At 46.5% G+C, this 27,786-nt stretch overlaps 2 protein-coding genes across 3 annotated transcripts in view; one reads left to right on the top strand and one right to left on the bottom strand.

Annotated features, from left to right (window-relative positions):
• Positions 1-4,254, bottom strand: part of HDGF (heparin binding growth factor) — a 36,540-nt gene extending 32,286 nt beyond the window's left edge. Inside the window, exon 1 of the mRNA XM_038382883.2 lies at positions 3,641-4,254. Coding sequence (XP_038238811.1) covers positions 3,641-3,727 — 87 coding nt within the window. The 5' untranslated portion in view covers positions 3,728-4,254. The remainder of the gene's footprint in view (positions 1-3,640) is intronic.
• A 6,443-nt stretch (positions 4,255-10,697) lies between these two features.
• On the top strand, positions 10,698-26,131 carry PRCC (proline rich mitotic checkpoint control factor). 2 transcript variants are annotated; one of them, XM_038382984.2, is made up of 8 exons: positions 10,796-11,588; positions 15,435-15,482; positions 17,454-18,038; positions 19,580-19,675; positions 20,923-21,129; positions 21,553-21,696; positions 23,569-23,634; positions 25,647-26,131. In XM_038382984.2, the coding sequence occupies exons 1-8, from the start codon at positions 11,082-11,084 to the stop codon at positions 25,731-25,733; spliced, it is 1,740 nt and encodes a 579-aa protein (XP_038238912.1). In that variant the 5' UTR covers positions 10,796-11,081; the 3' UTR covers positions 25,734-26,131. The 2 variants fall into 2 exon arrangements, with proteins under 2 accessions (XP_038238913.1, XP_038238912.1); XM_038382985.2 differs by lacking the exon at positions 20,923-21,129 and having other exon boundaries at positions 10,698-11,588.
• The last annotated feature ends 1,655 nt before the right edge of the window (positions 26,132-27,786 follow it).

The raw sequence follows: 27,786 nt of genomic DNA, 5'->3' as shown, positions 1-27,786 counted from the left end.
ACGCAACAGATTCGAAGAGCAAAATCCATGCTCCCCTCAAGCCGGAGATCAAAAGCCCCTGAACAAGAACTCGGCCCATGCTGCCCCCTTCCCGTCCCCCCAAGTAACACCCTCCCACACACGCTGAAACATTCTGATTCTGAGGATCACTTGTTGGCTCCTCCCCGAAAAGCTGCTTTCAAACACATTTCCAGGCCAGAGCCAAGTTATAATCCCCCTCCCCCTCCCCCCACATGGTATGAAACCAAACAGAAGTAATTCCACAAAAGCCAGGAGGTTGGGAGGGGCGAGGGTGCGCAAAACTCAGGCTTTCAAACAAGCTGCTCTTTGGGTCGATTTTTCCATTTGAAATCGCTTTCGTTTTCAGCCTGTCCTGTCTATACTGAGGAGGAAGAGGGCGGGGGCAAATCCTCCAAGGAAATTTTAAACTGCATCATCAACCGCTTAAAAATAACCAGCAACGTATTCTGAAGCAAGAGTCTGTCTTCCCCACCCTCTCGCTCCGGAGCAACTGGATTCCTGGCGAAGTCTGTCTCTTAAAGACCTGGAGCTGGTTGCCGTTGAAGTGCATGGTGAAGGCTCTTGCTGTCTTTCCATAAGAGCCCAGGATCAGGCCCCAAGGAGCCCAGATAAAGCAGCTAGGAAAACCACCCCCATCCTGGGCACCCCCATCCTGCGGCAGCCCCTGCTCACACCTACGTCTGGGGGCATCAGCAGGGCTCAGGAGAGTGAGGGTGGAGGTCCCAATTCTGCAAAGCATTGGCACATGCTTAAATTCCCGGCTCTCAGTTATGTACATGCGCCAAGTGCTTTGCTGAATCTGGACTTAGGCCCACACACCGGCCCGATCTTACTCCTGTTAATTATTATTATTAAACGACGACAGTATGGCAGAGCCCAAAAGCCTGAATCAGGACTTTGCCATTGGCTTGGATGGGCCCAGCCCAGGGAGCAGCAGAACGCTCCCACAAAACGCTCCAAATATTTATATTGATTTTTAAAACGTTGCTGTTCACACACGCTCCAACCAGCCCCACCCTGGTTCCAGTTCAAACAAGGGCAGAACTCCTGCCAGCTGCAACAGAATCAGGCTCTCTGCACAGACCTGGAGAGGCCCCAATCCTGAGATGGGAGCTACGCCAGGGGTCCAGAGGTGCTGATCGGATTGCAGAATCGGGGTGATCATGTATGAATCCCACTTTACAATATCCAGCTGTATAATTAAATTATAACCAATGCACAACTTCTCCGGCACCTTAACCCTATGGCTGTGTAACCCCATTCTGTACCAGTGCAGCACGACTGCATTATAGGGTTTTGCACTGGTGTATCATCACCCATGTAGTTCCAATGGGGTACAATTCCCTAGCCCAGCCTCACGGTATCTGGCACACCACATGACTCTAAGAGCCCCACATGTGCTCGGAAGTAACACGTGGGACTTATGTTACAATCAAGCCACACACACACACAAAACAGGGCCCCAATGCCAATAAGGGAACCAAATGGTCAGAAGTCTGAGCTTGTGGGCCTAGGACCCAGGTCTATTAATAGAGTTTCACTCTAACAGAGGCACAAAACTAAACTAGATCAAAATAAGAAGGAAACAACTGATCTGAAGTTCTGGTTTGTTTTTTTTTCCGCCGTTAGTTTGAACTAATGAAGAAAACACACGTCCACGTTTGTGTTACCAGCTTATAAGATGTGTCGTCTGCAGGCCTGGTCTGACAAACCTTCCCCCCCCGCCCAGCAGGCAATGGACCAGCACACGTGCTTCCAGAATTACACCCGCATTTCCTAGGCTGAGCCAACACAGCTTCGTAGAGAAACTTTCTTAGCACTAGCTCGGCATTTGCTGTTTAGTACCATGCAAAATTAAAATTCCAACCAAACGCCAAAAGGAACCCCCAAAAGGGCCAGATCCTGAGCTGGTGTAACACTTGGGCACTACTTTACATGATCTGGGGATTTGGCCCATAGGGCCCAGGGCACCTAAATGGAACTACTGTCCCTTTAAATTAAACTTACAAGATAAATAAACAACAACCCTTAAAACTCTGACAAAGACTGCAAAAGCAGTTACCAGTGACCCCCGACTATAGCCTTAATTCTATTTGGAGAATAATGTTACAAAAATAAAAAAGAACTCTGTTTGTTGCACTGAAGATGAAATAGGACAATCCCATTGGTACCCCCTCCAGTTCCCCTCCTCCCACTAAAACACAACAGAGAAAGTTTAGTTTCACTTACTGTCTCCAAGGAGATTAGCAAAAAAACCCAAGAGACCCTCCTAGCAGGAAACTTTGAATACAACCAGGTTCACTTTTTAAACAAACTGCATCATTAGCAGGCAGCAGACCAAGTGATATTTATTTTTAAGTTGCAGCAGCTTTTAGTGCTGATGAAATAATAATGCACGATCATAGAAAATATTGATAAAGGTGCAGTCATATAAAACAGCCACAAAAACACAATGTATATATTTATTATAATCTACTTTGACTCCCAGATACATGTGTATGAACTAATTTCTGTGCCCAGAGATGTGTACTGCACAGCATGAAAACAGACAGGACCATGTAAACACTCATGGAACACTAAAAATATTCATCTGTCTTCCATATATTTATGAGCTTTTGTGTCAGAGCAATATATGTATTGTCCAGCATGAAAATGCACAGGGCAGCATATATAAAAACACATTAAAACAAAGTAATAAATTAACCTAGTTATAAATCTACGTTGTTTCCTACCTATTTATTATATGGTATAATTGCAGTTTTTGCGCTCACACAGATAACAGCATATACACTGAATTTCTTTTTTCTATATAATTTATCTGACCTGATTTGACACAAACTATATGAAATACACCTCTCACATGGAAGCTGAAATTTGATCCTATGAAAAATGGCTGAAAAGAGAGATGAAGAAACTACAAAACCTGAAAGCCGATATTACACTCTCTTGGGCATAGGTAAAATTGAGAAAAAAGAAAAGGAGGACTTGTGGCACCTTAGAGACTAACAAATTTATCCGAGCATAAGCTTTCGTGAGCTACAGCTCACTTCATCGGATGCATTGAGAGTTACACACGGGTTATAGGGGTTAAATCCTTGGAAAGCAGGGCAGCGCTCCACTTGTAATCTGTAGGCTCCCGGGCCCTGTTCTATCCCAGTTTTTACAGTGTTATCGTCTAATCTCTGTTTTCCAAGGCTGGTCTATATAGGTTCCCTGGCTACGTTTAATTTCAGATCCACAGAGGTTTATAATCCAAGTCTCCCTCCCCAGGTGGTGCCCCACTTCCAGGTCTCCTGGCCCCCACACCTATAAACTCCCAGGCTAGGTTTACAATCCCATGCACGGGCTGCGTCCCACTCCAGATCCCCAGGCCCCCTCCCAGATCCCCAGGCCCCCAGTAATCTAAAGCTACAGGCTCCCATGCCCGGCTCAACGTGCGCTCTGCCCGGCGGGGGGTGCAAGCCTGGGCCAGCCGGGGGCGCTGAGTCTGGTCGGCCTTGTGTCCCCCGTGCAACGTGCAAAAGCCCGCGTTATGCAACTGAGAATCCCATTGAAGGGGGGCAGTGTCGACCCCCCCTTCGTTTGCACCCAGCCCCGATCCCCCTTACAGGCTCCTTACCCTAGCAGGCCAGTGGGGGTAGCCCTTCATCTTGGCAAACACCAGGTCCCCGCATTTATACTCCTTCTGCCTGTTGGACCGGGACATCTTCGCCTTGAGCGCCAGGCTGCTGGAAAGTGGGGGGAGGGGGGTGCGGGCTTAGGTGGTGGGGGAGGAGGGTGAAGTTTGGAGGCAAACCCCAGCGATCCGGCAAGCGGCTCTCCCCCACCCCTCCGGAGAGCAAGCGGCCTGGGGGCTGGGGTGGGGGTGGGGGATGGGAGCCGGTGGTGCTAGCAGCAGGTTGGCTCCCGGGAGACGGGTCGGTGCCCCATGCAGTTGTTTGTGTTTGAAATTCAATTGCTCCCTCCCTTCCCCACCCCCCTCCCGGTGGATGCGATCGGAGGCTCGTTTGCTGCTGCCTCGTCCCAGATACACCACTGGATGTGAAGCTCCCCCCTCAGCCCCCCCTAAGGAGGAGCAAAAAGCGCGGGGGGGGGGGTACAGTCAGCAGGCTGAAGGCGCAGAACTCAGAGCGAACAGATACAAGGGGGGGGACTCGAGAGAGAGACTCCAGCGTGCAAACGGTCAGGTGCGAGCAAACACAAGTTGCACAGAGAGAGTCCATCGTTGCTACATTTGTCTTGTAGCAAAAGCAAATATTCCTAATCATCAAGTATCCAGAGAGGGGTAGCTTCCGGGGAGGGATCTGGCTACAGTTGTTGCAAATCAATAATTGATAGTTTCAAAAAAAAAAAAAAAAAGGATCAATGAAGCGTCCAGCTCCCAGGTTGGGAAGGCGGAATCCAGCTACATTTTGTCACGTTGCACCAGACAATTATTAGTCCTACAAATACAGCATCCAGGTGACTTCTTTGGAGGTGGTGGTGGGGGGGACATTCGGCTAGATTTGTCTTGTTGCAAACTAATGACAATGCTTATTAAAGTATTTAGCCTCGGGGGAGGGGGGAAGCCTCCAGCTACAGTGGGTGGGTTGTAACATAATAATTACCTAATGACAAAATATCTGGTTTCTAATGAATTATGAACAATCTGGCAAATGATTATAGAGGATTTTGGTCCACAGTTTTCAAGGTAAAGCCACAAATATTTAGCAACAGTTTCCTCTCTCCTTGCCTCGGAATTAACTCAAAATCGGGCCCCCAGTCTTGCAAAAATGTATACGCCTGCTTAACTTCACAAATGTACCAACCCCACTGCTATCAACTGAATTTATGTCCAGGCATAAAGCTAAGCATGTGGCCGTCATCAGGGCCTGAGCTGATTTCAACTTGTCTGCTACCCTGGTCTTGCAAAGAGCTCTGGAACAATTTGCAGGATCAAGCTTTTGTTTTAAATCCAGAAAAAATAAATGTAGTTAAGATCCCCATTTCCCCAACCACTTAAGCACCCAGGTAACTTTCCATTTATGAGTAGCTCCACTGAGTTAACTGTGGCTTACAAAGGGTATTTAAGTTAGTCACTCATGTCAAAAGGAAAAGGAGGACTTGTGGCACCTTAGAGACTAACAAATTTATTAGAGCATAAGCTTTCGTGAGCTACAGCTCACTTCATCGGATGCACGTGTTAGTCTCTAAGGTGCCACAAGTACTCCTTTTCTTTTTGTGAATACAGCCTAACACGGCTGCTACTCTGAAATCACTCATGTCAGTGGTTGCAGGAGCTGGGCCTAAATGTGTCTTGTTGCAAACAAAGTAGGAAAAAAATATCGGAAAAAAAGAAAATACAAGATAATCCAACTAAAGATACTTTATATGGACAGAACATTCTGGTTCAGAGCTGCTATTGGTCCTGTACAAACAAATAAGTAAATAAAGTTTCCAGCTACGGTTATGAACAATGGCACAAATACTTAAGGCCCCAACAATAAAGCTACTTATGTGTATATGTCAATGTGGCCAACTCTGGCTATATTTAGTGTGTTCCTTAAAGCTGGAGTCATAGGATTAGGTAAGAATCTTGACTTTCATTTAAAGAAGAGATGTTTCTAGCCCTTTTGGTTGCAAATAAAAGCTTGGAAATGTGACCTGACCCTCCCCCCCAAGGCTCCAAAATTAAAAGGGGAATAAAAAGAACGCAAAATGTGTTGTTGTTTACAATCTCGTGATTTTTAAGCCAACGGCCTGCTTGTGTGGTTCCGATTCCAGGGTCAGGGCCTTGAATAAAGGGACTACTCACAATGTGTGAGATCAAGCATGCGTAAGTCTTTGCAGGATGGCAGCCAAAGTTGTGAACAGAGCAGAGAATTTTAAGTTAGAGTCCATCAGGGTGGGAAGTTTTTGAGTTGTTAATGTCTGATTCATAAGCTCTCTCTACCACACTTTTCCCCAAAACTAAAATTAAAAGTAGCCATCTTAAATCAGGACTGAAACTGATGAAGGTCTGAATATTGGGGATTTCCACTTCTGTACTCCCCGTTCCATTTCATCAACAGACAGTCGAAAGAGCAGGGCTAGGGGTTGAATAGGGAGAGCTCCTGGCAGCTGAGGGCTTGATCTTGCAAGAGTCTGAGGTCCAGATCCTCAAAGATAATTACACATCTAAAACTTCCATTCATTTCAACAGGAGACAGGCATCTAACTACCTTTGAGGATCTCGGCCTGACTGCTTTGGCCCTGATCCAGCAAAGCATTTAAGTACATGAGCCGTCCCATGGAGTTCAATAAGACTATCCAGGTGATTAGCTGTAAGTAAGTGTTTTGCTGGGTAAGAATCAGAGTGCTGGATACCTTGCCGGATCAGGGTCTTAGTCAGCTGGTAATTTCCCCCCAATGGCTTTAATAATAATAATAAATTAATAATTAGTATTAAAGTAGTGGCTAAAGGCTCCAGCTGAGAGCAGGTCCCCATTGTGCTAGGGAGTATTCACAGCAAGAGACAGTCCCTGCTCCAGGAAGCTTCCAGTCTCAATAGACAAGACAGACAAAGGGTGAGGAGAAGAAAATTCTATTATCCCCATTTGCTGGTGGAAAATCCAGATTTAATTAAAAAATTAGGTCTCTATTATTATTAATTATTATTATTGTATGTGTATTACCATTAGTCCTAGCCCTTGTGGTCATAAAGATAACTTCTGATGCAGGAACCAGCTGTAAACTGAATCAGTGAGGTCTACCTGCGTTTGCCACCCGCCTGAACAATAACTCCAAGAGGTCTGAACGTTCCTATTCCTCTCAATGGGTTGATCATTCTGAAGCCTCATGATGACAATTGTAATGCTAATGCTGCAAACTACAGTATTTCACTGCTGTAAGAGAAGGAGGAAGGAAACCATTTTATTTCACTGGAGAAGAAACATTCCCAGCTTCTTAAGAGTTTCCTTTATCATCCGTGTCTAGAACCATCTGCTTCAGCCCCAAAGTCTGGATGCTTCATCCCATCTGGTGATTGTGGTTGGCTCCCCAGTAGCATTTCTTTCACCTCCCGATGTGACAGAAGACAGAAGGGACTGTCCCCTACCATGAGCCAGATCATGCTACTATGACTCTCACTAGATTGTGCCTTATCCTTAGCATAATCTCACTGAAGTCAAGGAGCTACTTGAGGAACAGTGTACTACTCAGTGTGAGTAAGGGTGTGATAATTAACCCTCTGTCTATGGACAGCATCTAAAACAACAGGGCCCTGATCCTGGCTGAGGTCAACCCTTAGAAGTCCCAACTGAGATCAGGGTCCCATCATGCTAGGCACTGTGTGTGTATATAGAGAGAGACAGCCCTTGCTCTGGAGATCTTTGCAGTCTAAATAGTCAAGACAGACAAAGGGGGAGAGGGAAAACAGACCCAGAGTGGGGAACAGCTTTGTCCGAGGTCAAACAGCAGATTTGTAGCAGAGCTGGGAATACCCTAACCACTAGACCAGGTTGCTGCCGATGCTAACATAGCATAATTATAGTTATCTAAGTAACTCAATCAAATGTACAGAGGGAGAAATCACTCCTCCCCACTATTCAAAGTTAACACAACCATATAAAACCAGCCACATCACAAATATAGTAACCAAAGCCCCTTCCGCCTGATTACAGCTCAATAAAGCTGAGGCATAGCTGCTCCGTATTGCCACCTAGTGATGTGGACTTGTGAACATCCCAAAAAAGCTCCCACAGTAACTCTTGGGATGACCTCTCTCCTTTTTTGTTTTCATTCCCTTGCATGGATTTCGATGGCTTCTGGCATTGAAACAGCCCTTGCTGGGAAATGATTTGGGTTTGGTCTTGTAATGACAGTGCAAATGTGCTGCACTAGAGAGATTTTTACGAGGAGGTGTGTTTAAGGAACAACCACAGGCAAAAATACGATGGAGGCGAAGGAAAACTACAGAACATGGGATCAAATGGGTACGTTAAGGGAGCTCTAGAGATCTCTTGTGAAGGAGCACTGCCGGTTGTAGTCTTTGGAAGCTCAGGATAGATTTTTGAGATGGGTGTCAAAGGAGGTGGGAGTGAAGTCCTGACTCTAACTTCACTCATGACACTAAATTTCCATTGACTTCAGTGGGAGTTTTGCCTGAGAAGTGACTGCAGAAGTGGACCTAATATGAGCTTCCATAATTTTTTGGTTGTTGTAAGTTTCAGTGGAAATGGTTTTCATTAACTCCAGAAAAGAGAGAGAGCAGGAAGAAGATTTAAACATTTTCTAGCTGTGATGGAAACTCAGTCTCTCTCTCTCTGTAGCATATAAAAGCCCCAAGATCAGGGGCCCGTTGTGCCAGGCACTGTGCATCCATGTAGTGAGAGAAAGACAGCCCTGCTCTGAAGACTTTACAATTGAAATAGACTAGGCAGAGGATGGGTTAATATTTCTGTGTCACAAACTGGGAACGGAGGGGAAACAACTCTGTGAAGTCACACCATGAGTCTGCAACAGTAGCAAGAATTGAATCCTGCTCTCCTAAGTACCAAACCACTACCTTAACCGCTAGACCAGTCTTCCTCTAGCATGCTCTAACATGGCCAAGAGAGTAAAACTGACTAAAAACAAGAGTGAAACCAACCAGTTTCATTTCGCTGTGCCAGTTTATAAGAAATGGAGAGAAATTCACAATAAAGATCATAATCAGTGAGAAGTAAATTTGGAGGTTAACCTTCTTTCAGCTTCTGAAACCTGAGATCTTCATAACCCAGGGGAGAACATCCATTTTTAACCCAGCAGGGACTTGCCAGTTCTTCAGGCTAATGTCTAGAGGCTGGTGACCAACTGCAGATTAGCCAATACCCAACTCTTCGAAAGTGGTAAAATTAAGGCACCTGCATCACAAAATGTATTTTGCTAATTTCTCTTGATTTCACTTTAATTATATATGTTAATGGTTCACAGTATACTTGCAAATGGGCTTCAGTAGGCTTTGGATCAGGCTCCACATTTTTGAAGAAGAAGAAGAAGATCTCAAGTCTTCATTCTGCTCTTGTATGTCTGGAGGACCTCCATTGAAGTCACTGGAGTGATACCAGTGTAAAAACAGCATGCATGAGATTATTATGATTACTGGTTTGTATTACATAGTGCAAGAAGAAACTTGCCTAAGCAGCAAATCCGTGGAAGAAATGGAAATAGAACAACGGTCTTTCAATCAGAATTCATCCCTGGACCACACAGCCCTTTGTTAAGCATGATGAGAAGTGGGACTTTTGGTGATAGTTATTCAGTTTGTAGCTAAGCCAGATTCAACCCTTTCTGGTCCAAATTCTAGGCACTGAGGGATTTGGCTGGGTGTTTTGCACTTGGTAGTATTCCTGTAAACACAGTGCAATGATATGGCAAAGCAGCATGTGCAGTAACACGGAAAGGCTGGGAGCGTTGAATCTAGTATGTGGCGCATAAGGGAAGTAGGTATTTTGACTGCGAGTCCTGTGCAAAGATGGGCCCAATTACAGCATAACTATTTTATGTGCTGCCAGGAGCCTGCTGCTGCACCCCTTTGACATGTGTGACCTAAATAGTATCACTGGAAACAGTGCAGAGGGTGAAAATCGGTGGCTTTTGCATTGAGGGAACAAGGGAACAGTTTAAGGGAGCAACGGGGCTGTGATTAAGAGCATGACACTGGGAGGCAGGGCTCCTACCAACGGTCCCTGCAGCTTCCAGCCCCTGACACCAACTCCCCACGCTGGGCTTTGGGGTTAGCAGTGACTCTAGGGTGACCAGTTTTCAGAGTAGCAGCCGTGTTAGTCTGTATTCGCAAAAAGAAAAGGAGGACTTGTGGCACCTTAGAGACTAACAAATTTATTAGAGCTCACGAAAGCTTATGCTCTAATAAATGTGTTAGTCTCTAAGGTGCCACAAGTCCTCCTTTTCTTTCTAGGGTGACCAGACAGCAAGTGTGAAAATTCAGGAGAGTGAGTGCGGGTAATCTATCACTGCACAGGGGCACTTGAGTTAGCACCGACTCAAAGGGGTGATCACCATTTGCTGGCCACGGGGCAATTAACTACGAGTCCCAGCGTGCACTGCAGCGCCCCCTGCTGTTAGGGACTGAGACGAGTCTCCCTTGGCATTGTGGGAGTTGTAGTCTATCTGCCGTAGGGCACTCCGGGTCCTGATTTGGCGATTAACTAACAGTCCTGGCACGTATTGCGTCAGGGCCCTCTCTCAGCCAATGAAGAGTTCGCCGTGGTGCTTTGTGGGCGTTGCAGTCCACCCACTGCAGTGCACCATGGGAGTTGTAGTCGTGTCTTTATGTCCGCAAATCTCTAGCCGACCTTTTTTGCAGATAATGAATGGTGGAGTCGGAGGGGGCATTAATTGCAATGCATTATGGCAGTTACCGTTATTTGAGTCTCGGAAAGCTACTAAATCCCTACGGGCCCAGTGCACTCTGGGAGTGGCCGTATGAGACAGCGGGGAGAGTGACGAAATGACTACAAATCCCAGGATGCCCAGCTTCCTGTCTCTGTGGGCACCAAAGACGTTTTGCCGCGGTGCACTCTGGGATTGGTAGTCTCCCTCGATTGAACGGGGCAATGAACTGCCAGTCTGCCGCGGTGCATTCTGGGAGTTTCAGTTTTCTTGGGAGGCGACGGTGCTGTCGTCACTACCGGTAGTCGCGGTACAGGCTGGGAATTGTCGTCCCGCCTTTGGGTGAGTATGGACTCCACTTCCCGAGGTGCAGCGCGGCGGCCCCCCTGCGGAGAGCCAATGGGGCTCGGCCGCGGTGCCCTCTGGGAGTTGTAGTTTTGTTGTGCTGAGGAGGGGGGCTCTCTCGGCGGCCATTAGCTGAGTGCGCGCTGGGCTGGCTGAGAGCGGCTGGGTCGGAGCCTTCGCCTCCCCTTTGCACCCGGGGGTGGAGCTGCAATGGCGGCCCGCGCGGCTTAGCCCCGCTCCCCTTCCCCCCCAGCTCCGGGAACCGCGGAAGCGGGCGCGGCCTAGTCGAGCGGGCGGATCCCCGGGCTCGCGTAGCGGCCGCTGCCGCCCAGGGCTGCCCCTCGGCCGGCCGCGGGGCGGGGGCCATGTCCCTGGTGGCCTATGGCAGCAGTGAGGAGGAGAGCGATGCGGAGGAGGCCTCCGGCGAGGAAGAGGAGGCCCCCCCCGTCCCGCCCCCCCCGGGCAGGGGGCTCTTCTCTGCCCTGCCCCCTCCCAAGCTCCCCCTGCTGCCCCCCCACCAGCTTCTGGGCTCCGGCTTCCCCCTGCTGCCCCCGCCCCACGGGGGGCCACCCCCTCCCTTCCTGCTGGGGCCCCCTCCCTCAGTCAGGGGCTTCAGCACCCCCCCTCCGGGGATGAGCCCGGCCCAGGCCTCTGCTCTGGGGCTGGGCCTGCCTGAGCCAGCAGCCTTGGGGAGCCTGGCGGGGGAGCAGCCCAGGCTTGGGGGGCTCCCCCTGCCCCCGCCCAGGGACCCCGCTGGACTGAATCTCCCCCCTCCCGCTGTGGCCTCCGCTGCTCCCCCCGGGGCTGGGGCCGGCTCCGGCCTCCCCAAGCCGAAGAAGAGGATTGCGGCGCCCGAGCTGCACAAGGGGGATGTGAGTATGAAATAAAGTCTTGTGTTCTGGGGATCCAGTGACGCCTCCACCCCGAGCGGGGGGTGCCCCCATAAAAAGGCATCTCCGGTAATGGAATGGGGGTGCCCTGGGAGGGGAGCACCCCCTGGGAGAGTAAAAAGAAAAGGAGTACTTGTGGCACCTTAGAGACTAACAAATTTATTAGAGCATAAGCTTTCGTGAGCTACAGCTCCCTTCGTCGGCTCTCCCTCTCTTACTGGGGTGATCCTATGGCTGTTTCAGGCGACTGTGAAATGTTGTCATGATCCCAAGCATCCTAGCACAAGAAGATGCCAAAAAAAAGTTTACTCTGACATTGCAGCGTCTCAGGGGAGACCTGTCCTAGCTGGCAACTCTAATCCTAAAGTGCTTTGCAGAATTAAGCTGGCATAGAAAGCTTCTTTACACTCACAATACAGCAAAACTAGATTATCCATAGGCTTGTTCGTTAGAAAAGTTAACTAGTTAATGAGTCGAAGCCAGTTTTGGAATATCCAAAATAATTTTTATTTTGCTAGCCCAAATTTCACATCAAAAGTAAAATTTGTTTATTTAAAACTAATTATCTGAAAGTTTTAGGTTCCCCCTGGGACGTTTAGGTAATAGGTTATCTGTAGCTTGCCTTTGTGTTTTCGTAGTGTATCTGATCCAACTGGGTCCCTAAGCACCATGAAATTGCAACTGGTTATGTGCTGTACAATAGGGAGGGGAGGGGAAGGGAATATTTTTGGTCAAAAACAGAGGGTAACCACTCCAGCAGAAAGTGTCATTCTCAGAGTATGCAGAACTGATGGGACCTCAGTTTCTCTTTTGAAAGAGCCTCCACAAAACTCAGTTCTTTTACCGTAAAGGATTAGGGAGATAATCAGTGTTGCTGGGATTCAAACCTTTGATTCTAGGACATACATATGTCAACCCTAATAGTGAAACTAGTTGGGTTAGGACTACTCCCATTAGGAGACACATTGGTTCAGCAATGCCTTCTATTCTGAAAGAATCTGTAATATTTTATTTTAAGGACTTAATTATAAACCATGTGTGGGAATGGGATTGATCTGTATACCATTAAAATGCAACCTCCTCCTGAGTGGAAAGTGACAGCTTTTTAACAGTGTCCAGCAATCCTATTTTATAAGACTAGGAAAGGAAGTGGAAGAATATCCTAATCCAAAAAGAAAAGGAGTACTTGTGGCACCTTAGAGACTAACAAATTTATTAGAGCATAAGCTTTCGTGAGCTACAGCTCACTTCATCGGATGCATCCGATGAAGTGAGCTGTAGCTCACGAAAGCTTATGTTCTAATAAATTTGTTAATCTCTAAGGTGCCACAAGTACTTCTTTTCTTTTTGCGAATACAGACTAACACGGCTGCTACTCTGAAACCTATCCTAATCCAGTCGCAGTTGTGGCAAAAGCTTAAGGAGGCAGATTGTAGTTAAACCCCACAAAGGGTCAGGACTTTGTTTTAGGTCTCTACTGAAAGATGGCATTTTTACTGGCACGCTATCTCCCTGTTCCCTGTCAAGGTGTTACCTATTTTATATTACTTCTTGTGGGATGCAAAGAATAATCAGCGAAGTCCTGGAGAGACCACAGAGAGCTGCCTGTCTATTTTGAGACAGGCAGCTGCAGGAGGTGGACTCTGACTATGAACTTATAAATAGTTGCAGGGATATAGTTGGTCAGCCAGCATCTTAGCCTTGGGAGATCTGGAACTGTGTCAATGTCAATTCCCCTCTCACCTTGCTGGAAGTCTGCAGGGATGGCATAGGAGACACTCCAGAGTGTACGCTATTCTCCATAGTCCCAACAACTCAGCACTGGTTTGGCTGTTGAGTGGCCTAGCCTAACAAATTCCAGAGCCATAGATCCCTCTGCCAAGATGACCAAAACAAAAGATATGTGACAGAGAATATCTTGTTGCTATACCTTGGGACTGTTTATAGTGAACTTGAATTTAGTCAAAGCATGGCAGACAACAGGATAATTCATTCATTCCACTTCACACTGCTTTGCAATGTGCATGTCTCCATCCCAGTTAGGGTAATGGGGAAGGAAATGGCTTTGCTTTAGGTGTGCTCCACTCTGTCCATCTCTAATATCCCTGTGTCATAATCCTCTTATTTCTATCCCTTCTGCTGGCTCCAGTGACGATGTACATCTGTTGCACAATGCAATGTATTGATCAATCTTGTTAGCAAACTAATTAGAAGTGTTCTCCTCTCTCACATCCCCTGTTTGCTCATTCCCTTCTTCACAGCATCTGGCTGAGAAACAGACATTTCATAATAAAACAGATGCCAACCTGTTGCCGTAATGTTAATGAGGAGGCTTATTGAAAACTCTTGTGGGATAGTCTTACATGAAAGGGATCTGTTTCTTTTCGTGTATTGATCCATCCCATCCACCCCCATGTAGCAACATATTAACTTTGAACAGTTATGTGGCACAGATTATCACTGGTGGTTATGTTGATGAGTAAGGGTCAGTAAAAAGAAATGCATAAAAATGGGGCCATTCTTAATTTTTCACTACTCCATACCTCTTTTCCATTGTGACAATCGTTCTAATCCTTCAAACCCTTCCTCAAAATTCCCTTCTTTCACTTTGCGTCCCAACCGGGAAATTCTATCTCAGTTTCTGCTTCAGCATATCAGAACTTACATGATGAGTTCTGTTTTAACTCTCCTTATCTGTTTTCTTTATCTAGCTTCATGTTCTACATTTGTATAATTTAGGTAGTAAACTGGGCAGTGTCTCTCTCTTAATCTCTGTAAATTGCCGTGGAAAGCTATAGGACTGTATACATCTTTAAGGCTGGATTCTCTTGTACAGTAAAGCCCCTTTATGATGGCAGAGCATGGAAAGGGGCCTAGAGCATAAGAGAATCAGTCTCCAGACACTAATTTCTAATGGGACTTGAGTGTCCAAAATGTCTAAGCACCTTTGAAAAATCACCATGCTAAATTACCAGATCCACAATGTTATGAGTTTGTGTTTCCATTTTGGTTTACATTGTCTAAACACAAAAGCCAGAGGGCTGTCAGTTTTGGGGTGGGCATTTTTTGTGATTTCAAAACAGAGCCTGACTTATAAAAGACTGAAACTGAGTTTTTTCTCAATGTTTTGTTTCTTGTATTAAAAAGACAACAGCAAAAAACTTTAAAATGCCAGAGCTGTTGGTACTCCGTGTACTAATCACTGGTGAGCAGCTAAATTTGTGTAAGCTGTGCCTCTCATTTTCTCCCACTCACTCCTGCTTTGTAAACATATTAAAATGACAGTCTTAAAATTTTAAATCCTGACTTAATTTTAAGTAAATGGTTTTTTTTTTGGTCCACATACTATACAGATGAAATTGATCTTAAGTTGGACAAATCATTGTTCAGTTGCGTTGAAATTGCTATTATGAGATTTAAAGAACTAACACCAATGTACTTGTTTATATAGCTATAGTTTTTACAGTAGAGTAGTGCTTTATACATGACCGTGTCCAAACTGCACTAGTTACAACTGTTGCTAAACACAGCTGCAAGTCACACAGTCCATTGTGGACAGTTTGCTTATTTCTCATGATAGTAACCAGGGCTGGCTTTCAAGGAGACAGCACTTCTTGACCTGATCTCCCCATATCAGCAGGACTGGAGGTGAAAGAACTTTGATCTCCTACCGCTTGTTCAGCAGCTAGGGTCCTTGCAAATCAAAAAGCTGGCCCTACTGCTAACATGATCTCTTTGATAATGAGTATATTTATTCTATTTTTTTTTTTTTTTTTACTGTCACAAGTGCTACTTAAATTTTTTTTTTTTTTTTTTTTCCTTTCTCAGTCGGATTCAGAGGAAGATGAACCAGCAAAGAAGAAAAACTCTCTTCAGGTAATGTCTTAAAGTGTAATTCTCAAACTTTTACTTCCTGTGGAAGCAACTTGATTGTCAAAATCTTGGGCTTACAGCTGGGGCCCTCAGGCAGGCTCCTATCAAGACTAAGGGGGCACTAGTGTACAGTAGCAAACTGCCAGAGTTCCTAAAAGAGACTATTTTTGTGGCATACAAGTATGGTATATTCAGGCTCTACAACAACTGGTTAGGCTGCTGCTAAAACTTAATAAGGCAGTTGAATCAAGTTGCCACAGGTTAGATGATATATGAAACTTAATCTATAGTAGCAAACAGAATCATTGGCTGACAGTCAAGTCACTTGGAACTCTGAACCTGCTGCCAAGCCCATAAAAATGAGGGAAAGTAATCAGACACTTGATTATCAAAATGCAGCAGACTTCAAAATACTGTACTTCAGAAAAATGATTGTAAACCCAGCCGTGCTCCTTTTGAAATCAAGGCATTTCATTGACTTCAAAATGGTTGGCCTTTTGATCAAGGCTCTGGAATGGGGCTTGGGAATTGTAGGTTCAGTTCCTGGCTCTGTCACAGACTCTCTGTGACACCTTGGGGACTTAGTTCCTGATCCTGCAACTTCTTGCACTTTGGCAGCAAGCCCCCCAAGGGTCCATGTCTTTATTACTTAGCCAAATTACTTAGACCTCCACTGACAAGCTGGATACTTCAGTGTTTTCAAACGACCAGCCAAGAAAACTCTATCTCCAGAGATTGGTGGTAGTTCCTAATAGAAGCAACATTTAAAAAAGAGTAGTGTACTTGCATCTGCAAGTAGCTTGGATAAACAGGAGAACTGAAGGTAACAAGTTTATTGCTTCCTGTCCTATATGGGTCTAAACATTGTTCAGGAGTGGCTGATCTATTTAAAAACACCGGTCATGAGAGGCAGTGTGGCCTAGTGCATAGAATCTGGGACTGGGACTCAGGAGACCTGGGTTCTTTTTCTGGCTCTGCTACTGGCCCGCTGGGTGACTTTGGTCAAGTGGTTTCACCGCTCTGTGCCTCAGTTTCCCTTCTGTAAAATGGGGATAATGATAGTGGCCTCCTTTGTAAAGTACTTTGAGATCTAGTCACTGCATGCTTAAAACCATGGTGCTGTCAGGACAATCTTTAGTGTCTTGCTCCCCCCGGTATTCTGCCTCGCGTTGCTTTCAGGTGTGAACTTGATGATGGAATTTATTATGACTTGTATTATGATCGCTCTGAAGGGCCCCAGTTGTGGCTCAGGGCCTCATTGTGCTAGGATGACAAATACAGCAGAGATTCCCAACCCTGAGCACTTACGCACTATTCATGCTTAGATTGCAGGCCTGCAGGGTGAAGACTAAGCTGTGTGGTGTGAAAAGCTGGCACAAACGCACAATTCTTCAATCTTTCCCTTACTTGCAATCAGCCTGTATATATGAAAGTTGGATTAAACCCCAAACTGGAGGGTCTAAGGCAGTGGTGGGCAGGTTGCCCACCACTGGTCTAAGGTATAAGTGATCAAATACCTTTCTTTAAAGGTTTCTTTAGGATAATGCTCTGAACAGTGCTTTAATTTGGAGAACATAGACTGATGCCTTTGAGAGCTATACATTCCCTTAAAAGCCCTCTTATTTTTGGATAAGGAAGCCTCTGGCATTTTCCCCCTCTCCATTGTAGAAGTGAAATAAAGCTTCAGTTCACAGCGCTAGCATTCTGCAAAACCCCTTACAACCCTTCCTGGTCCTCTGGTCTGTCAGATTTTTCTGTCACTGCTTCAGAGCAGAATATAGCCTCCTTTGTATCTCAGGCCAATGTAATTTTCAGTCCCTGCAGCGCACGCTGAGTAGGGGGGGTGCCCATTGGCAAGGTTAGATAAAGTGAAACGGGGGTAGATATTGGGCACTGGGTTAAGAAAGTAAACTCGCTCATCTATTTTCTTGTCTCCTATTTTTATGAACCATATTTTCTGAATGAAACCATCAGGGACTCAGCGAGGGCTCTGGCTTGTCTGCTTTGCTTCCTCAACCCAAAAACTTGATGGTGAAAGAGACAAACCGGTTGCTTTTGCCCTATGCTTTCTCAAGGAAAGCGGCAGAAAATGCCTCTGAGTCGAAACCAGCTAAGGCTCCAACCTCCTCCTCCAAGCCAAAACCTCTGTCCAAGCCAGCAGTGGCCACGACTCCTTCGCCATCTGCTATCAAGGCAGCTGCCAAGAGTGCTGCCCTACAGGTGACCAAGCAGATCACCCAGGAAGAGGATGACAGTGATGAAGAGCTACAGCCAGAGAACTTCTTTTCTTTGTCTGACAAAAGTGAGCCCAGCGTGGTCAGCACGGAGACGTACGTGTATTCCGGCACCGTGGTGACAGAGGATCTGCCCCCTGGGACGGAGCCAGAGCCTGAATTCCAGGATGCTGCTGCTAATGCCCCTCTGGAGTTCAAGACGGCTGCGGGTTCAAGTACCACTCAGCACAGCTGGGCCCCCAAACCTGGAGAAGACTATGGCAACCAGCCATTTAACCAGTTCCCTGGCTACAGCGATGCCAGTGTCCCGGGGGCATACTACCAGGTAAGAACCAGGATTACCAATGTGCAAAATACAATGGGCTTGGTGTCAAAAGCAGCCTTTGAATTGGTGCTTTGAATTACTTACCAGAGCAGGTTATAGCACTTGGAGATTGAGCCTGTGTGAACTCTTTTGGGCTAAACACCCCAGCACACTGAGGCCCCTGCTGTGAGGAGGTCTCAAGGCGTGACTGCAGTATAAATGTTTACCTAACTTTTGAAATGCATCCACAGAATTGCACCTGCCATTGTCTGGGTGCAAAATCTGGGGCCTGTTCAAGGCCATTACAAAACCTGGGGGCAGTGTCTGAGACAGGATTGGTTCTTGCTGATCCAGCAGGAGGGTTCTGCTGGGGAGGTAGCAGTTGAGTACATGTAGCCAATAATAGATCTTAAAAGGGGGAAAATGGTGTGTGTGTCCTATTTGCTGCTTCATAATGTCTGAAGGTGGGCGAGAAAGTTCTTTAAGGTCTTTAGGGTGTTTTTTTTTTAACTATTAGGAAAGGAAATGAGGAAGCAAACACCACACCCAGCTCACACTGCAAGGGTAGTTAGGCAGGTTGAATGTAGTTCCCAAAATGGGATCCTAGGAGTTAACATCTCTGCTCTTGCAGAAGGTCCCCTGCGTTCTTGGACTTGGTTTTACTACATCTCCGAATGACAGCACCTCCTCACACTGTGCTAGGGTATTGGTTTGATGGGTGCTTCCTACTGAGTCAGTATGTACTGAAATGCCAACCCTGCTTCTAGAGCCTTCGGAGTCTGCTTTTTTGGTCTCACCTGCCAGCATTAACCCTTCATTAATCTACTTTCCACATGAAGCCCAAGGGCAGGGAGAAAGCATTAACAGATTGTCTGTGTAGTGGAGTTCAGGAGCTCCCCAAATATTTACGGAGTCCTTTTGAGTGCAGAAGGAAATCCACACATGTCAGTTTATACTGAAAGTAGGCAAAGGTGCAGTGGACAGTACATCAGAGTGTTGGGATGGGAACACTTTAGGTGGGGTTGCGAAGACACAAAGCTGTGGCTCCAGCCAGAGCAGAACTGATTGCATTCTAAGATGCATCCGATGAAGTGAGCTGTAGCTCACGAAAGCTTATGCTCTAATAAATTTGTTAGTCTCTAAGGTGCCACAAGTACTCCTTTTCTTTTTGCGAATACAGACTAACACGGCTGCTACTCTGAATTCTAAGATAGTAGTTGCTACATACACATGTGTAAAATGCCACTCAGTCCAATGGCTCTGCCAAAGTAGTGATGAACTGAGGATAAGTGCTTACAGCAGGATGCAGTCCCCCTGAGCGGGGAAATAAATTCTCTGGTTGGGCTCAGGGCAAGGCATGTGCATGCCTCCTCATGGGCATCAATAGGCTAACACACCTCTAAGGTCAGGTGATATCCCTGAAGGTGGCCTTTTAAAGGTACCTTATCCTGAGGGCATCTGGTTCACAGATACCAAGATGCAGCATTGGATCTGGTCCAGTTTTGTTCCAGTAGCTGTCTGATCACACCTTGATGACGAACCTATTCTCCTCTTGATTACAGGATTACTACCCCAGTGGCTATTACCCAGAGATGGATCCAGCCCTAGGACCAGCACAGGAGATGGGCACCGATTCGTCCTTCATGGATGATGAAGCGGTTGGCATTTATTATATATCCTACCACAGAGTTCACATTTAGATGCTATGGGGTTATAGGAACATAGGATCTGCTTGGCAGCTCAAAACACTGACCTCTTAAGCCTGGTGCCTCGCTACTTGCCATGCCAGATCTGGCTGTTGTCCTTTCAGGTCTAACGTTCTGTTGTGGGCAGTGTTTGATACCTGCTGATGCCCACTTCCACTCCCTTAAAGTACACACAGTCAGTCTGGTAATACCGTATGCCATGGGGAAAGGGAAGAATTCCTTAAATGTAATAATAATACATTTGCTTTAAATGGTGTTGAGTGCCTTACAAAAACATTACCCATCCCCCAATCTGGATAAGCAACATAGCCAAACAAGAAGCGATCAGAAGCAGTATTAACATTGACTGATCTCACACCAGTCCCCAGAAATAAATAAATCTCCCCTGCTAAGGAAACTAACTCTGGGTTGTAAGTCAGGGGAGCTCTGCTGACTTTGGTGGAGCTACAGTGGTTTATGGTGAAATCAGTGGAGCTACACCAACTTGCATCAGCTGAGAATCTGTCCTTGTTGCCTGTACGTAAGAATGATCATACTGAGTCAGACCAGTGGTCCATCTAGCCCAGTATGCTGCTCCCTGGCGGTGGCCAATGCCAGATGCTTCAAAGGGAATTAACAGAACAGTGCAATCATCAAGTGATGCATCCTCTGTCCTTCAGTCCTAGCATCTGGCATTCAGAGGCTTAGGGACACCCAGAGCATGGGGTTGTATCCCCAACCATCTTGGCTAATAGCCATTGATGAGCCTATCCTCCATGAACTGATCTAATTCTTGTGTTTATGTTCTTGGAAGAATGTTTGGCAAAGCCTGTGGCCCTGACCACTAGGTATGGCATTAGGCTTTCCTGCCTTTTTCCCTCTTACACTAGTCCTCGTTATGAGATCACTGATTGCAAGATGGGCAGCTCAGAAGCACTTTTTCTCACACCCCAGACCCTTCCAGTGATCTTCAGATCTTCTGCTCCAGGGGATTTGGTTTGCTTTATAAGCTGATATCAGATATTTCCAGCAGGAGACAATCCAGCAAGTCCAGCGTGATCTTCATTCAGGATGTAGCAAAGAGTGGATGTCACACACAACACGGTGTGGTATGCACAGGTGCTAGCTGGCTTACAACTGCAAAGCAATACAAAAACTGCAGCTAAAAGACCTTGGATCTACCTTACTTAATGCAGCAATGTGCTTCATTCATGTCCTAGGGCTCAGCAGCTTCACCTCAAATTCCATTTGAAATGTACCACAGATTGCTGCTGCTCTCCAGAAACTGCAGCAAAGCTGGCATCTGGAATCAAATGATGCTGCAGAAAGCACTGGCTGTTGTGTGCAATTCCCTTCCAGCAGCCTCAGCTCATTTCATATGCCACCACCCTGCGGTGTTGCTTTGGATACCTGTTCAGTTGTTTAAGGTGCATTTGCCAGTGACAACATTTTCAGTGCTTCCTTGACTCTTAGAGTGGGGGGTATGGAAGCCAGGACTGCTCAGTTCTGTTCCTGGCTTTGCCAGTGACTATGGGACAATGTCTTCACTTGCTTCTGTCTCTCCATATTTAAAATATATTTCCCTACCTCATGGGTTAGGTGTGGGGGAGAGAGTTTGTGGGGCTCACTGTTTGTAAAGAGCTTTGAGATCTGTTGATCTGTAGAAGAGCAGAGTTATACTATAAACGAAGGACTCTCTGGCTGGGAAGATGAGCATGGTTGTGGCCCAGCACCTCAGATGATAAGCTGGATCATTCCAAGCCCTAGTCACCTTTGTTTGGTACGGTGTATCGGAGGCATGTAATATGAGCGTAATTCTCTTCTGACCTTTGTTTTAATTCCTCTCTCAGTTCAAGCGTCTCCAAGGTAAACGGAACCGTGGGAGGGAGGAGATCAACTTTGTGGAGATCAAAGGGGATGATCAGCTGAGTGGAGCCCAGCAATGGATGACCAAATCCTTAACAGAGGAGAAGACCATGAAATCTTTCAGCAAGGTATGGATAGGACATATTGCCTGGTGGGTAGAGCACTGGACCAGGATGCAAAAGGCGTGCCTTCAGGTCCTAACTCAGCCCCAGACCAGGGGCAAGTCATTTCATCAACCTTGTGTCCCAGTTTCCCATCTGTAAAACGGGGATGTTGAGGATAAAATCCATTAATGATTGTGAGCCGCTCAGGTGCAGGTCAGATAAATAGATGGGTAGCAGAGGGATGGCAAGCCATAGGGCTGCTGTTTGGCTGTCCCTTCAGAGCCTTAGGGAACTTGTTTTCACCTTCTGAATTGCATTGGCGAGACCAATACTGCATCCATTTCTTGTGCTTGCATTTTAAAAGGAATGCTGAAAAATTGGAGAGGGTGCAGAGAAGATCTACAAAAATGATTTGAGGCCTGGAGAAAATGTCTTACAAGTGAGAGACTTTAGTTGATCAAAAAGATCAAGAGATGACTTGATTATGGTGTAGAGCACTTAGATGGGGAGAAAGCACTGCATACTCAAGGGCTCTTTATTCAAGCAGAAAGAGACAGAACAAGAACCAATGGCTGGCAGTTAAAGCAAGATCGATACAAATTAGACATAACATGCACCAACAGGAGCAAATGGCCAAGAGGAATGGTGGCTTATCCATTTCTTGAACTCGTCACATCCAAACTGAATACTTTTCTGGAAGATGCTTTAGCCAAACACAAGTTATTGGGTTCAACACGGGTAGCTGGGTGAGCATCTCTGGCCTTTGAAAGACATGAGATCAGACTAGGTGATGTAGTGGTCCTTGTGGCCTTACAATCTGTGAATCTAATGTAGAGGGGAATAGAAATTAAAGGATACACCTTTCCAGTTATCCAGCTGCAAAGGGAAGGGCATCTGGGAAGCAATCGGGCACACAGTGCGGCCAGTATGGTGGTGCTGTTCGCAAGTGGATCACTGGAAACCAATGGTCGTGGGACAGCAATGAAGTTTTCAGGGAGGTTGTTGGGAATGAACAACTGAAGCAGCAAAGCTCTGGAGATGGCCCCAAAGTGCTACTAGACTTTGGGATAAAGATACCAGAGAGGCAGTTTGCGTCTGCCTTTCCCAACCTCAGTGCTCTGAGTTCAAACCCTGTCAAAGGGAGGAGAAGTAGGGCTGTTTGCTCCTGTAATGGAGCACCTTGAGAACTTAACCCATAGCTAGCTCACTGCTCAGGGTAGGAACCATGCCTTGATTTGTAAGGCACTGGGATCTACAGTTATGTAGGGAGAATGCAACCCTGTATAGAGTAGAATGGGAGATCTGGGTTCTATTCCCAGCTTGGCTTTGACTCTTTCTGATCTTGTAACCCATTTCACTTGTCTCTGCTTCCATTCCCCTATCTGTAAAATGGGTATAATGCCTAGCTTCTGTATATGCTGTGAGGCTTAATCAGTTTTCATGAAATTCAGAGCGCATGGAGGAAGGTACTGTTTAAGTACAAAGTAATTAGGCACAGCATGGCTGCAGAGCATCTTGAAACAGGTGCTTAGCCCCAGTGTGTGAGCAGTGAAGACTGACTAGAAGCTGCCTCAACATGGGATCTGTTGTTTCATACATTCCAAGGCCAGAAGGGATCATCATGACCATCTAGTCTGACCTCCTGTATAGCACAGGCCAGAGATCTGCCCCACAGTCATTCCTTTTAAACTAGGGCTTATCTTTTAGAAGAAAAAAAAAATTGCCAGTAATGGAGAATCTACCACAACCCTTGTCAAGGGCTTTAAAGCAAACCAGACACTTCTGGTTTCTGCAGCATTGCCTTCTGTCCATGTGACACCATCCCTCGCTGACTTCACTAGTTGGGGCAGTATCCTTCCAGCACTGATAGTCATTTTGAATTTGTTTTTCCTTTAGAAAAAAGGAGAGCAGCCTACAGGACAGCAGAGAAGAAAACACCAGATCACGTACCTGATCCACCAGGTCAGCTGCCAACCATGGGTGTGAAAACAGCTCTTGACAATGTTACAAATGTGGTATCACTTAAGACCAGAGAGTATCAGTGGAAATGAGCTGATGGAGTCAATAGCTTCTGCAGTTATAAGAGAGAAGCCCCCCAGTGTGTCCTACATCAGGCAGACCTCAATCTATGCACGAAGAATTCCCATTGAAACCTGCAGTGGTTTTGTGGGGGAATTGAGGGCTGCAGCAAGCTGTATGGGGCAGAGGCCAGGGCTTCCTTTGCTCCTTGCACAGAGCTGAGACCACTGTTGTTGCATCAATAATTTCTGCCCTTGGGTTGAATCCATTTGTGTCTTCTGAGATCCCATCCGAGCCCCGAACGTTCCTCATCTCCCTCTCAACTCCTGTGTGCCATGCATCTGCCAGAAAGGGTCATTAGAGGGTAATGCAAGCCACTTCCATTCTGCCTGTTTCCGTCCTCCCCAGCTGGGGTGAACGTGCTGCCTCTGTTGTGCTGTGCTGGCTGGTATATGTATGGCTGATCTGCAGAAGATAAAAGCCCTAGGAGATGACGACAAAGCCACATGGTAGAGGAGAGTGCAGTGACGCCATGTGTGTCTGGAATAGCAGATGGCCTTGATGCTTGTCTGAAGTCACGATTTTGTTGCTCCATGAGCAAAAGCTCAGCCATGGAGCTTTGGCACCAGCCTAATGGGGTTATGCCTACGACATAGGGAAACCAATCAACAGAGGTAGGTCGAGAGGGTTCATGCAAACAGTCTACAGCCTGGACCTCCCTTTGGCAAGCTTGGCAGTAAGTGCATCAAGGCTGGTTCTTGTGCAACTTCTCTGGATTCCCCAGACACTTGATTAGGTGTACCAGCCTCTCAGTGGGCAGCACAGCTGGAACACTAGGAAAAGCCATGCCCAGGCCAGAGGGAAAGGTGAGGATCCTGACAGACAGTACCTCCTAAAGGCATTTCTGGTAGATCCCTGATAACTCCCCTGACCTCCCCACCGGCACTCCTCCCGCCTCATCTGGGGCTGCAGGTAATGGGGACCAAATGCAGAAGCCAGTTGTGTCTTGCCACTAGATGGCAGAGAGTCTCCTGTTGCTGGGATATCATCGCCACCACTTCTGGCTTCCTGGCTGGAGGGTGAGGGCGTCACTGCAGTTGTGTTCCTCAGGAGAATATTTTCTCCTCCTACCTGAGGCCCAGCACCCTGATGTGGAGCTTTAGAGAGATGGTTTGTGTTTGGAGGTCAGTGGCATGAGGCCACTGGGTTAGCCACCCACTGTTAGAGTTGGCTGAAGGGAGTGTTGACTAGTGGTTAGAACGGAGGCCTGAGAGTCTGGACTCCTGGGGTCTGTTCCGGGGTCTGTTACTGGCTCTGTATTGACCTGCTATGTGGGTTTGAGGCACATTAACCTACTGTGGCCCCCGTCCTCTCACTTTGCAGAGTGGTGGAATGCCTGTGCCACTGGGCTTTTGGGACTTTGTGTGTCTGTGATTAAACCTCTTGGGGAGTCTCCGAGGTGAGACCTCTAAGGAACTAGCTGCTGCAGGAAGTGGTTCTGTAGGATCAGCGCTGAGCCAGTGTCCAAGCACAAGTTGAAGGGTGCTGTACTGCTGTGGATGGGACTTAAACCACAGGGCCTGGCCACCTGGGGCCACTGAAGGACCCCATGGCACTTTTCATCTGAGCTCTGAGCATTGTTCCAGCTTGGCTTCTCTACATCAGGGTCTCTATCAGGATATTTATATTACACCAATGGTTTTCAACCTGTGGTCCGCATACCCCTGGGGGTCTGAAGACTATGTCTAAGATTTCCAAAGTGGGCCGCATCGCCCTTTGACATTTTTTAGGGGTCCACAAATGAAAAACGATTGAAAACCCATAACCATGGTACCAGAGAACTAACTAAAGTGCTCTGAGCTTCTCATTGTGAAGGGATAGAGAAGAGCAAAGGACTATTAAAACAATGAACAACTGTTCTGATTTTGATCTCTTCTCCACCCCCTTTTCTGCAGGCGAAGGAGCGAGAGTTGGAACTGAAAAACACATGGTCCGAAAACAAACTCAGTCGGCGTCAGACCCAAGCCAAATATGGATTTTAGCACCTCTCCTATTCTGTGGGCATTAGCCCAGGTGACCTACCATGTCAGACTCCTCCTGGCCTACCAGGAATTGAGGAGGCCCCTGGATCTAACTGTGTGGGTGGGAGGATACAGCACTCCCCTGTCTGTGAAGAGAAGGGTTAAATACTAACCATTTCTGAAACCCACGCTGTAATTTTTTTAATGATAATGTAGAAGGCTCAAATCAAGTCTGGTTCGTGCAGCTGGGGACTCTAGCACCGGACAGCCACAGGCTTGTCCAAAGAGGACATGACTGGTACAAGGTTTTGAGCTCTCATCCTGTAGGTGTACAGACTACCAATTTTTTTCTTTAGTCACCAGAACCTTAGGTAGAGTCTCAATAAATTTCCAAGTCCAACACTGCTCCTTTCTTTGGACCTACCGTGTGTCAAGAGTGTAATTTCCTTTCTGAAAGGCAGTTTCAAGGGCAAACTTTTTGTAGTATTATTATTTGAAAAACCGTTTGGGATAGTTCAGTGTGTACTTGTGTAGACACATTTCTCTTCTTACAAGCAATCTCAGCAGGTTTGAAGTGTGTCTGATTCTTTTGTTTTCCTTGCCATGCCCTCCTGTAAATTTTGAGTCACTTTTGAGGGGACATTTTTGTTTTCAAGGTGGATGTTGGCTAACAAGATGGTGCTTGTTTCAGTTTGAAAACAGCAATTTCTCGACTCTGCGGAAGACATTCTGGTTTCCTCTGCCAGCACAAGAAGCTATTGTAAGCTCTGGGACATATAAGAATGGGGTAGGTGTGGGTGTGTGTCCCCAAGCCAAGGCCCAGAGTGTTGTAAAAATCTGATGCAAATACTAATTGAATCCAAGTATTTCTGGGGTGAGATGGTGCCCTGCAGCTCGCAGCAAACTGAAGTCGCCGCATTATTTCCTGTAATAATCCAAACGTAGGCAAAAACTGCCTACAACACACTTTTTTTTAACCTATCCACCTATCTCTATAACGCCTAGTTCCTGCTGAGGCATCAATTCTGGTTTAAACGTTAACTCCACCCACCTGGCTGGAAAAGGGAGGCAATGTCTAGACTTAAACTTGTTTCATAGAACATTTGAAAAATGAGTTTCTTCATTTCACTTAAGATGGTGGACTTCCCAGAGGCAGAGATGGGCATGTCTGCAAATAGTACACAGGCCAGCTATTCAGATATGTGTGCATCAGTTTGTTCTTGCTGGCCTTACTTCCTAGTTCATTGTTTGCTGCCGAACTCTTATGATGCTGAATCAAGGAGCGAGTCGGTCCAGTTCTTTAAGTTACATTCCTGACATCAAAGGTTTTATTTGTTGTACCACAACTAAAGCAGTTAATTGCAGCAATTCCACTGAGGAAAATGCCAAAGGGCAGCTTGCTCCCGTCTACCCTGTTCTCCCCCCCCCCCCCCCCCCAAAGAAAAGGACACAGTAAATGAAGTCTGACAGTATTTTAAAATCAGATTTATAGGTTAGTTCCCTGGATGTTTTAGTACTTTGCAAAGCCCGTTTTGAGTGTTACTGTTGAGTAATTTATTCCTATCTTATCTGTACCGTGAAATCCTCTGAAAAGGGATTTGATAAAGGAATAAAACTTTTAAACAAACCAAACCACCCCTCTGGTTGCCTCTCCAGGGGATGGGATTGTTCACACCCTCTTGTCCCTCTCAGGAACTGGACTGCCACAGGAGTGATTAGATCTTACCAGTTTTAATACTGAACCCATAGGGCCTGACTCCTGTGCGCCAAAGCCTGGTTGCACCCTACTGGCCTGGAGCTTTACAATGGATACCGCTGTAACTTACACCCACTTTAAGGCCCCTTTCCTCTGGCAGAGTTGTGAAAAAGGAGCCTCAAGGCTTGTCTACACAGACAGTGCTATAGTGGCACTGCCATAGTGCTTCATGAAGATGCTACCTACGCTGACAGGGGAGAGCATCTCCTGTTGGGGTAGGTACTCCTCCTCCCTGAGAGGTGTGTCTGTGTTGACAGGAGAAGCCCTCCTGTTGACATCGTGCTGCGTACAGCCGGAGTACTGTTGGTATAACTGCGG

This window comes from Dermochelys coriacea, chromosome 24, assembly GCF_009764565.3.
Source record: "Dermochelys coriacea isolate rDerCor1 chromosome 24, rDerCor1.pri.v4, whole genome shotgun sequence".
Classification (NCBI taxonomy): Eukaryota; Metazoa; Chordata; order Testudines; family Dermochelyidae; genus Dermochelys; species Dermochelys coriacea.
This window is presented reverse-complemented; position numbering and strand designations above follow the sequence as displayed.

Coding starts and splice junctions, on each gene's coding strand:
- PRCC (XM_038382984.2), top strand. CDS start 11,082: ATGTCCCTGGTGGCCTATGGCAGCAGTGAGGAGGAGAGCGATGCGGAG. Junction 21,130..21,552: donor TACCTGTTCAGTTGTTTAAG/GTGCATTTGCCA, acceptor TTCCTCTCTCAG/TTCAAGCGTCTCCAAGGTAA. Junction 23,635..25,646: donor TCACGTACCTGATCCACCAG/GTCAGCTGCCAA, acceptor CCTTTTCTGCAG/GCGAAGGAGCGAGAGTTGGA.